At 35.4% G+C, this 12,685-nt stretch overlaps 1 protein-coding gene across 2 annotated transcripts in view; it reads left to right on the forward strand.

Annotated features, from left to right (window-relative positions):
* LOC127433955 (cell adhesion molecule DSCAM-like) overlaps nt 1-12,685 on the forward strand; it is a 112,966-nt gene that overhangs the window by 73,127 nt on the left and 27,154 nt on the right. For both annotated transcript variants that reach the window (XM_051686345.1, XM_051686347.1), the window contains exons 8-11: nt 264-539; nt 1,927-2,205; nt 2,299-2,418; nt 3,551-3,730. In XM_051686345.1, coding sequence (XP_051542305.1) covers nt 264-539; nt 1,927-2,205; nt 2,299-2,418; nt 3,551-3,730 — 855 coding nt within the window. The remainder of the gene's footprint in view (nt 1-263; nt 540-1,926; nt 2,206-2,298; nt 2,419-3,550; nt 3,731-12,685) is intronic.

Consider the following 12,685-nt stretch of genomic DNA (forward strand, 5'->3'; position numbering starts at 1 on the left):
AGAGAATATAGTTTTAGCATTTGAAAAAGGGAAGCAATGGGAGAAAAGAGCGGCCATTTAGGAGTGTAAAAAAACTGCATGAATTCTAGTCTTTAACTTTGTTTTGTGTTTTTATTTCTTTGATCTTAGAAGAGCCCTTGTCCATTTTCATCCATTTTCTTTCTTTTTGCTACATTTAGTGAAAATCAACTAATTTGACTTTCATTACTATGTAAATATCTTTTTAAAGAGAATTGTTCTTTTTTTGTTGTTGTTCTTCAAAGGTGCTGCTGACATACGCCCAATGAAAAACCTCACAGCTATAGCTGGGCGGGACATGTACATTCACTGCCATGTGATTGGTTACCCGTACTACTCCATCAAATGGTTCAAGAACTCCAACCTTCTTCCTTTTAATGACCGTCAGCGGGCGTTCGAGAACAATGGCACGCTGAAGCTGCTGAATGTGCAGAAAGAGCTGGATGAGGGCGAGTATAGCTGCCACGTGCTCGTTCAGCCACAGCTGTTCAGGAACCAGAGTGTCCACGTCACTGTGAAAGGTAGTGGATATGTTCAGTGGTGCAAATGTTGTGAACAAGGACAAACTCAAATTAAAAACAATCCATTTTACCCACTTACCTCCTACTGATCCTGAGCTTGGCCTTGGCCACTCCTGATGCTGGTTTCATCTTGGTGTCAACTAAAGTGGCCTTGACTGCAATCCTGAGTCCATCTGGTTTTTAACACTTAAAAAAAAAAAAAAGTCAGTCAAGGAAAATGAATGCCTCGTTAAATAATAAATACATTTAAGAAATCTAATTTGTAGAATCTAATTTTGCCAAATCTGTGTACAGGTTTCCCATACTTTTTGACCAATGAATTTACAAGACATTTTCATGACTTTTCTAGTCGTCTGTGATTACTAGATTTTTTAAATCATTTTGAGAACAACACAATCATTTGTGAACCACTTTAGCCAATTCATTGAATTGAACTGACTGAAGAGACATTACTATAGATTATGAGCAAGGTTTACTTCACACAAGACCAAAATGTAGCCGTTGAAATGTTTTAGGCAGATGCTATTTGCACACTGGTGTAAATAAAGGTAGATGCTATTTACACCCCAGTGCAAATAGTGGCAAATATTATTTGCACACAAACCCTAGTACAAATAATGGTACATGCTATTTGCACCTGGTCCAAAGAGTGTCAGATACTTTTTGCACCCCTAATTAAATACTAACATACAGTATAGTGACATCACTGCAGCATAATTATTGTGTATATTTAGAGTCCCACTGACACCTTACACCAACCCCTACCTCTAAACCTAACCCTAACCTACCCTTACAAAAATGTATCTTGGTTTTAACCATAGTAACCATAGTATCTCCATGGCATTTTGTAGTCAAATTATTTTAACCACAAAATTAAAAAATGGTTACTATATTAACACCATATTACTGCAGTAACACCATGGTTAACTGCATCAAATCTATGTTTTCCACCAAGAAACATGGTTATTGCAATATTATTATAGTAAAGCTACCTTTAAATTAATTTTTATGTATTATAATAAGTAGTATTAAAGAAAATATTAAGAGTGGAGACAGGATACAGAAAAGGCTCGGTCGCACTGGCGTTGGATCCCATGCCACTGCAGCGACACTTACAACACAGTTTGCCGTAAATTTCTAGGTTTCCAAGAGACTATTTGAGTGCAGATAGCCATGCTGTGTGGTCAGTGCTATTTATACTTTGGTTTTACAGCAGAGCATAACTACAAAATGTATATTTACTATGACTTTTCCAGGACTTGGAAAGCACCATTTTAAAATTCCCTGATATTTCCAGGTTTTCCATGACCGTGGGTACCCTGTTCATAAAAGCTAGATCCCTTTTGATTTGCCTTAAAAAGAAATGTGTTCCTCTGGTTGTTTTCAGTGCCTCCCTTCATCCAACCTTTCGAGTTCCCACGGTATTCCATTGCCCATCGCGTCTTTGTACCTTGCGTTGTGCGGTCAGGTGACCTCCCTATTTCTATTACCTGGGAGAAGGATGGAAAACCCATCAACGCCAGCCTAGGCGTGACCATCGACAACATCGACTTCACCAGCTCATTGCGAATCTCCAACCTCCAGCGAGTGCACAACGGTACCTACACCTGCATTGCCCAAAACGATGCTGCCGTTGTGAAATACCAGAGTCAACTCATTGTGAGAGGTAAGACTCGGATTTCAAACAAAATTCAATCCATTTCTCCAAGACACAACTTGTGAAATTGTAAACATTGTAACTTATTTTGAAATTGTGTAGTTCCGCCAAAGTTCAAAGTGCAGCCTCAAGACCAGGATGGAATCTACGGTAAATCAGTAATCCTTAACTGCTCTGCGGATGGTGAGCCACGCCCAACTATTGAGTGGAAATACTCTAAAGGTACATGGCTTCACTCCTAACTGGGCAATTCCCAACTGTGTCAAGAAAATGTCCTGGTCCTACAGTATTTTACACTAAAATCAAAAGAAACAAATAAGAAATTATATTTTGCATATAAAATATATATATATATATATATATATATATATATATATATATATATATATTTTTTTTTTTTTTTTTTTTTGTTTGTTTTTTTTTTTTTTCATCTTAGGGAGTTTTCACAGTTACACACTTTTTACCCCCTAATTCCCATTAGCACAATGGCAAAAGAATAAAAAAGAAAAAAATATGTATATTCTCATTACCGTTATGTGAAAAAAAATTAAAATACATTTTAAAGTATTTATACACCATCGTAGTACTGCCTTGGTACTGCCTTTCATTTTCGCTGATTTTAATTTTAAAAAATAATTTTAAAACACTGTACTTACTGCAGTACCATAAAAAAATTACTCATCATTGAATCACCTTTGAAAATAGTAGGAAAAGTAAAAGTAAAACATCTGGATAAGTTACGTTTATGAAACTCCTGGGGGGTAAATTGTGTCCTGAAAATAATGCAAACAATCTTAATGATACTATTTTTTCAGATTTTTTACTCTAATAGCGTAAAAAATTACTGTCTTGAGGTAATGAGAATCCCTAAAAACAATGGGAATAGTAGAAGTAAAACGTCCAAATGCGTTACTGTTATGAGAACTAGGAGAGGTTAAATATGCATAACTGTCCTGAACGTCACAATGCAAAAAATATTAATGGTCGTAAATGTACACTTCTTTTTAGAAAATGTTTACTGTACTACCATAAAAAATTACTGTTACTGTAATGAGAATCATCACTGAAAACAATAGGAATAGTAAAGTAAAACATTGGGACACGTTACAGTAATAAGAATTGGGGGGTTGAAATGTGCTTAAGTGTCCTGAAAGTAATGTCACAATGCAAAGAAGAAAAAAAAGCTTAATGGTCCTCAATATCGGCTTCTTTTTTCTTTATTCAAAATGTTATTTCATATTATTTTTGTATTGATTTGGATTTAAATAGGACCAAGACATTTTCTTGACAGCTACTAACACTGATGCCACCAAAAAATCTTCAACGGTTTAACTGGACATTTCTTCTTTGCCAGGTGCTGGAGTGCCCCAGTTTCAACCTATAGCTCTAAACTCGGGTTTCAGGGTCCAGCTGCTCGGAAACGGCTCGTTGCTGATTAAGCACGTTCTTGAGGAGGACGCAGGATATTACTTGTGCAAGGTCAGCAATGACGTGGGAGCCGATGTCAGCAAATCCATGTACCTCAACGTGAAAAGTAAGAAGGCTTATTGTACTGAGATCTTGGCTGGTTGTTTTGACGATTCTCTTTAAAATTTGGATACAATTCTGACCTCTCATCTGTACTGAATATTTAGTGGTTAGTTGCAGGGACTGAAAAAGTTCCAAGGAACGAAAAACAAAAAAAACTATGTTTTTTCAGAACATAACCGAAAATGGGAACAAAGTCCCTCTCAATTGTTTTGAGGTGAAAACATCATTTTGAAAATGTTGTTAATCAGTTAATAACTGGTTTGCTTTTTATATGAAAACTTGGCTTGTTATGATTTCTATGCTGAAAAAAATGTAATTGCTTATTATCACTTATTTTGGTTGAAGCAAGTCCCTCAAATTTGAGCTTGTTTTTCCAGACCAGGACCATTTTTTTTCTTGAGAGACTGGTAACACTGCAACTGGTACATCGCCCACCCTTAGCACAGAGTACTGTCATTTTAAATAAAGGACGCTATTGAACTGACATTATTCTTTAATTTCGTTTAACCAGTTACCAGTTGGAAAGGAGGCAGCGGAACGCTGGAACTGGAACTAAAAAAATTAATAAAATACAGTTTCTACTAAGAACGAACCGAAATGAAAAACATTTAGTTTTTACTCCCTGGTTAGTTGAGAGTAAGAAGTAATTTAGCTGACACTTTTCTTGAAAGTAATTTAAAGGGATACTTCACCCAAAAACCCCAAAAGCTGTACCTGATATTTCAAAGCAAAGCCGTATTTGGGTCACCTTTTCAACTTTTTTTTTTTTTTTAATTCATGAGGTCATAGAGCTGTGTAAATATTGTTAAGACTAAATAAGAGTTCATTGTGCAAGGATTTCTACAGTGAAATCTCTGCTGAAGCAGTGTTGTCTTCCTCAGACACATGTGGGTTTTTATCCATGAGTAGCCAAAAACCCTTTTCTCCCTCATTACACTGTGAACTCCTGCAGGAGCTGACATGTGGGAAAGCGTGTGCTTTCAATGTGCTAAATGTGTGTGTAAATCTAATTCCTTTTCTGTTTCCACCCACTCTCTGCCTCACTCTTTCAAACCACACACACACACATGCACATGCACATGCATGAGGACGGAGATTATACTTCCGATTATATTCATGTATTCAGCTATTCTGAAAATGTTTCATGATGGTTGTGTGAGAGGTATTAAAATGACAATCCAAAGTAGATTCCATATTAGAGTAGGAACAAATTTTCAAGTGCAACAGGGTATTTAGAGCATAAATTGGCTTTATTTGATCCATCTGGAATTGATAGGATTTTGATAAGTTGTCTCTATGGGTGCCCTTCAAAGTCTTTACTGAACTGTGAGAGCTTCGGATGGCTGATTAGTGGGAGGTTTAAAAATAACACTAATCCAGAACTCACTTTTTAAGTGATTTTATTGGAAATTCTGCTTTGAACAACCCTAAAGCTTGACTGCTAACTTGACCCTAAAGCTTGACTCCCTTACGAAAGCATCATTTATGTGATTTGAATGCAGTGTTTGTGTCAGGTGGTTAGAAGGGAGGAGCTGAAAACTGAAAGGGCTCTGAAAAAGAAAAGTTGTTTGTTTTACATTAGATAAAGTAAAAAATCCCCTTTGGAATACCATTCTGATTTATTATTTTCAAAAATAATTTTATCTAAATTATTATTTTTTGCAATTCCATTTGGTGCCACTAGCGCCGCAGAAATTACACACTTTATGTGTAATTTGTGGCATAAATATTGATTACCACAAAAATTTATTTTGACAAAAAACTGGGTTCCAGTGAAGCCCTTACTATGTAAGTGAATGGGGGCCAATTTTTGATTATTAAAATACTCACTGTTTCAAAAATATAGCCATAAGACATAAAGAACATTAAAAATTAATTTAGAGTGATAAAATCACTTACTAACCTTTTCTGTGTAAAGTTATAGCCAATTTTACAACTTCGTTACCATGACGATGTAATGTCAACAAACCCTAAAACCCTAAACTGGATGTAAAAATGACAATTTATACAACTTTACAGCTCAAATAATACACAAGTTTTAACAGAAGAATTACTGCAAGTGCTTTTATAAAATTATAAGCTTCACATTTCTGCCTTTAAACCAAAAATTGTCCCCATTCACTTCCATTGTAAGTGCCTCAATGTAACCTCGAATTTTGCTTTTTTTAAAGAAAAGGAGGGACGATAATCAACATTATCCCACAAATGCTATCGATTGAGCTAAAATTGTCTTGAACCTGGAACATTCCTTTAAAGGAATAGTTCACCCAAAATTAAAACTTCATAATTTCATGATTAAAAATAAAGTCATAATTTGCTCACCCTCATGTTGTTCCAAACACAAAAGGAGAGCATAGAAGCAGAATGTTAGGGACTGATAGCTTAAGTCACCATTCAGTTTCATTGAATGGAGAAAAAAATAAATAGTTATCAAAGGTCAATCCACTGAAAAAAGAAAGTTATAAAGGTTTGGAACGACATTAGAGTGAGTGAATGATGAAAGAATTTTCATTGAACAATCCCTTTAAGTGAGTATATAGGGTCGAGTTTTCATTTCATATTCACTTAAAGGGTATACATTTTAATTTAAAAAATAGGTCAAATTTATGAACACTTGTGTTTACCAAATCCTGAAATTTATTTGATTTAACTTTTTTTTTTTTTTTTTTTTTTTTAACCTCTCATGACACAGTACCCAAATGAACTGTGTTTTAATGCTGGGTTCTCCAACTAATCCCTGTCTGCCGCTCCTATGCAAAGGCGGCTACGTTCTCATTTGATCAGAGTGTGATGTTAGAGAGGCTTATTTTCACACCCTGCTCTTATCAGCACACAGCAGGAGCTTCCCCGCAGTGCTACTCTCTCTCTCTGCCCAATACAACCTCTCAGTGCATCCTCTCTCTCTCTCTCTCTCTCTCTCTATTCTCTCCACTGCTCTCCTTGTCATGTCATGTAACAGCACACACACAAAACTGTGTTTTCAGGAGAGATCGACAGGGGCATGTCCAGATGGGGGGCATGGGGTGGCCCTGCCCCCCCCATAGAATTTGACTGGCCACCCCAACTTCTAAACTTTGATTGGTCATTTCCCAATTCGGAAGTGGGCCTTCAATAAAACCATATAGAACCTCGTTTAAATAATGTGAACAGGGCTTGAGGAAATCAGGTCAGGGACTGTTTTGTCCATTTACATTTATGCATTTGGCAGACGCTTTTATCCAAAGCAACTTACTATCTGCCTCAAACAAAGTTTTTAAAAATCTTTTTAAAAAAGATACAATGCCACATTGCCATGAAACTTTTAAACTTTAGGTTTTTTATCATAATGATGTGCTGGAGTTAAAATTAAATTAATACACCTATCAATTTTTTAATTAGCAGAAATTTTAGTCTTCATATAGCCTATATTCATTTCCTTTCATAATGTAATGTATTCAGTCTTAATACGTAGTATGTATTTATAATAATACATAGAAAATATGCCAAATGATTATTTATTTATTTTTGGAGATCAGGAAAACTCTGTTTAATTAAATAATCAAATTACCTCAAATATATGGCTAAATTGAGTGTCCTACAAAAACTGAAATCCATGCAAATTGTTTATGTGTAGGCCTTTGATAAGATTAAGACATATCTTCAATATATTCTTTATTTACTAAAAAAAAAAAAAAAAAAAAAAATATGATAGCCTACTTGATGGTATTACGTCACACCATGGAAGCGTCATCTCTCCAACTCTAAAACTCCACAAAATTGCACAGAACTACCATGTTCATATTAGCAGTGTCCATAACATTTATGCAGTTTATAGACACACAATATACATAAAAAATTATACTGAAAAAATACAAAATTAAAAAAATAAATGCTATTTGGATTCTTCTGTGTTTTACTGTATAAACAATTAATCAGTTGTTTTGCTAAGCAACATTTGACTATTAAACATTCCTGAAAATGTGCGTATCTTATTAGTATTATTATAATTAAAATCAGTGATGTTGAGTTATGCCTTATGCCACCCTTGAATAAGTCTGTACCCTACATGGGCCACCCCAGTTTAAAAAGTCTGGACACGCCACTGGAGATCGATCAGGGTGACAGGTGAAATACTGTCGTATAATCATGTTTGTGAGAAGAGCTCTGCTCCCAGAGGCACAGGGCTGTTGTTGTGGCTCGCTGTGGTAATATGAATCTCCCTGAGAGGTTTGTCTCAGAGTCCATTGCGATCTGTCCATTTATCTCAAACGAGCTGCTCATTATAATCGTCTGTGATCACAGAGAGCTCAGACATTTTTCGTAATAAGTGATTATGAACTTTTAGGGGAGTTCATATTTAACTGCTTATTTTTTGTATCGTGATGATAAAAAATAGCAGACATTAGCATGCTAACTTGTCGTAGCTAACTGCGTTGTGTCATTCTTTATATTTGGAATGGAACACTTGTGTATTGCTTACTGCATAGCTTTCAGTATATTATACTGTATACTGCTTATTATTTCTTCAAAATAGTATGTGAATGAATGTGCATACTGTACATAATATATGTATGTGAAAATAGTAAATAGTATGTGAAGTAGAACGCATTCGGCAATGATAAACATTTCAAATATTAGTGTGCTACTTCGTTTTCATATGGCCTCATCACGTTGCATGTTTAACTTTAATGCATACCTCGGGTCTTTAGTGATGCGGGACCTCATTCCACCCCCTGTACCTCATCCATTTTTTGGAGTTATGCCCACACCTCATTAGTATTCCTCAACCATTCTCTTCTGAATAATCTTAAATGTTAATGTGTGTAATGATTTTTTTGTTTTGTTTTGTTTTTTCACTTAAATCATATTTTTATGATTATATCATATCAATATAAGGTAACCATCACAGGAGATATATTTATTTGTTTATTATAAGACAAATGAGTACTATATTCATACAAATGACTAGTAAATCATGATTTTCTGTGTGATATGTTATTTCTTACTCAAGGTGGCGTTGATGTGTCAGTGATTGACTTGATTTACATTTGACTTTGCTATTTGACGAAGAAGTAATGTGGAAGTAAACTATAGCAAGTGTAACACATGAACAGTATGATTTGGCATTTGGGTATACTTCTCAAATTATGTAAGCTGTGCTTCTATTTAGACTCAGAAAGTGCCTGAGAAAATACATATGTGCAACTTATGTTGTAGCTCAGTGTGTGTTTGACAGTCAGTTGCATCTCATGAAATTTCAGTTTGGAAGTAATGAATCCTGTTCTAGATTTGTTGCATTGCCTCTTTGATATATGAAAAAAATAAATAAAAAAAACAAACATAAAAATATATTATATTCTTTTATTTTCTAATTGTCTTGCAAATGTTTTGAAAATTTGACACTATCTGTGCATTTTGTAAATCTATTTGTGATATAGAGGTATACGTGCCGGGTCTCTGAAGACCTGAGTATGTAATAATGTTTGGCAAAAAAACATCTATGCATTTAAGGGTTAATGCAGCATTCAGTTCAGTCATTTTGGAAATAAAAATGGTTATTTTTAATTTAATTTGTGTAAAAATATCTTAAATCTTGGCATTATGAGTCAATTGGCCCTATTTTAAGAGCACAAGTGTTAAGCGCAGCGCAATGCTTTAAGTCATAAGTCGGTGGGCATGGCCATGAAGTTTTGGTATTTTTGTGCAAGTGTGCGCTAAGTCTAGGCGCAAGTGGGTTTGGTGAAATGGGATGGAAATCGAGTGCAATTTAATTCTGAGGTTCTTCTCTAGTTATTCCACCGTCTGCGTCCTATTATATAGTCTATTCCATGTCAAGCACCAGCGATATAAACAAAGACAGCACATTCATAAGAAGTTGGTAGTGTAAATAGACAGTATGCACTGAATTAGAAGAATAGAAAATTACGTTGTTTTGTGCATTAACTGCGTTCTTGAATGTCAGGCAAAATTCTGTGACAGTAACACACTCCTTTTTATTAGCATGGAAAATGTTATTCTCATCAGAATTTGGATGTATGCTCCATTATATTATAGAGAGAAATAACAGTGATTGTATCGGCACGCACTTCTACCGGTGATATTGATTTTGAACAATTAAATTCCTTTATTGAAACATGAAAAAAATTAAACCAAAAGTATTTCTAAATTTCAATTACACTTCAAATGAAATAAATAACAAAGTGGTCAAAAAAATCATACCAAATCCAAACATTTTTCCTTCCACCGGCCCCTTTTGCAGTGACTTAAAAATCACTCTACGCCAACAGGTAGAAAATTAGTAGTAGGATACAAATTAAATCATAAATACAAATGTAATAAAAAATTATAATAATACATATAAACATAATAAAAAATAAACCATGACCTCTAGAAAATATCTTGCTTCAACAGCGATGGTCAGGGACATTATTTGATGTTCTGTACTTTCAGAATTTGGACATGAACTTTATTACCACATGGTGAAATCTCCAAACTGCAAATACAGGAACTGAATTTGGACTTTGCACTGAATTAAGAGGTGGGATTGAAACGACATATTTCCCAGGAAAATAGCAAATTGCGACATTAACATACAATACACCCACAGTTTATGTGCCTACACCCACAGTAGTGCAAACACTCCCTCCCACGCCCACTTGCGCTTTGCACTGGCAAGAAAATTGCACTTATAATTAGCGCTTTCACGAAAAGTGGATAAAACGTTGCACGTGGTAGAACACTTTTATGAAAGATGTTATGAGATCTCTATGAAAAAAAGTTATGGGTAAAATAACAAGAACCAAGACAGCGCCTGGGTGGGCGCTGTAACAGTCTATTCTGTGCAGTTTTCTCTTGTATACTGCACATTTTGGCAAATGTACTATTCACACTATACATACTATATACTGCAGAAATAGTCAGAGTAGTATTGCAGTATGCTATTCCAAACTTCGATACGCTAAGTTGAGTTTTAAACCAAACCGAAGCAGACACATTGACAATTAATGATAACTGTTTATCAAAAAGTTGGTTTTAAGCAATTAAATGCAGCCCATAAATAATAAACTACGATCCCAAGAAACTCCATTAAATGTGATATAATGGTGCATCACATAACTGGCCATTTTAACATGATGCTTCCCTTTCCTTCTCTCTGATTGGCTGCACGCTTTTCCATTTTTGGCATCATGATGCGGCTCATTCTCCACGCAAAGCCCAATGGTGCAGTAAAGGAGGATATCAGGCAGCAGTGAACACGGCCACTTAACCAGTCGGCTCTCTGTTTTACCATGATGCATCATGAAGCAGGGACTGCTGTACACATGCGTCTCATCTGGCCGCTGGCCCCATGAGGCGAAGGGTCTTGGCCTACATCCCCCACACATAGCCCAGAGTGCTGATGCGATAGGGGATGATAGGTGCCCTCACAATGCCTGCAGAGAGATAGGACTTACTATGAGACTAAGATGAGAAAGACATCACACTAGGGGGGACACACTATCTTAACCTATTCCTGCTCAATTTGTAATGCAAAAAAATTAAGCAGGTAAAAAAACATTTTTTAAATAGCGTAGACTGGGGCTAGTTGTCACATTGCCGGTATCTCAGGTTTTGGTACACAAGTCTAATTAAAGTAGGTGTGTTTTATCTAGCAGTGGTTTTATAAATTGGTTTGAAAAACCTAGTTTAAAATCATCTTAAATTATAATTTTTTATTCTGTCCTCCAAACAAGAATTTCATCATTTATATATTTTTCTTGTTTATATTTGGATAAAAAAGTAACTAGTCAATTAAACAAGACTAGAATACATTCATGCAAGGGTCACCTATTTAATAAAGATAGATTTGTCTAGAAAAGTTTAACTTGTTGGCCAAAATCATTTTTTATACATAACCTTTAAAAAAAAATCTGTTTCATGAATTGTTTTGTGAAATTGTTGTTCAGTTTAAAATTGGCTAAAAAGCTCATACAGGCTGTTTAATGGCAGCTTTCACTGTGACTACTTACCCCATATAGCAGGGCATGTTGTCATAAAAGTTTAATGTGTGTTAAATTAACTTTTTTTTTTTTCTTCTGGGCAATAAAGTTGGAAATGTTTAATAGCTTTTTTGTAGGCAGGACTTTATACAGAAATTGACTTAAAATAATACCTTGAGAAATATTCACAAAGTAAAAAAGTTATTTATTTATTTTTTACATTTTTTTGCGATTCTGTCATGCAGTGTAAGGGAAACTGGATCGTATATGTGTGTCCATTTCAAACATGCGGCAAAAGTGTCTCCGATTCTCAGATTTATGTGTTGATTGATGGCTTGGGGTCAAACGTCTCAGAGCTGCACAGCCAGTTGTCAAATCTGACCACTTGTGGCCTAATTAGACTGATTAGTTTGACAACCCCTCCAACCTTATATGCATCAAGACATCAAAGACACACCATTTTTATTGTGCTTTTACCCATTTATTTTTTATTATTTTTCTGAAAGTAAAAAGGGGAAGATTACAAGCATCATCTTTCCAGAGACAGATATTCTGTTTGGATCTGTGATACAAACATAATACAGGCTGGTAACTGCTCTCCTCTGAAAATCAATTCTGGATATTTGTTCTATTCTTGTCCTCTATTGACAGCACCCTCTTACAGCTGGGGGAGAGCAGGCAGGCCGGAGCTGGTTGTCATGGTAACGTGTCCAGGTGAAAGGGAGATGCAGCGGGGGTTCTCATAGGAGGGGGGTTGAGGAAAGCAGCCAGGATTCCCTGCGGACTGGATATAAACCAGAGACCACAGACTCCTACTGTATCTCAGTCAGCTAGACATGTCAAGGACACAGTGCTACTAAATTAGCTCTGTTGATAGATAGATAGATAGATAGATAGATAGATAGATAGATAGATAGATAGATGTTTTCCTCCTAGGATCATATAACAATAGTCAATTAATTATGTAATAGGAACAGTCTTTAGAAATCACAAAGATCAGT

This window comes from Myxocyprinus asiaticus, chromosome 43 (genome assembly GCF_019703515.2).
Source record: "Myxocyprinus asiaticus isolate MX2 ecotype Aquarium Trade chromosome 43, UBuf_Myxa_2, whole genome shotgun sequence".
Lineage (NCBI taxonomy): Eukaryota > Metazoa > Chordata > Actinopteri > Cypriniformes > Catostomidae > Myxocyprinus > Myxocyprinus asiaticus.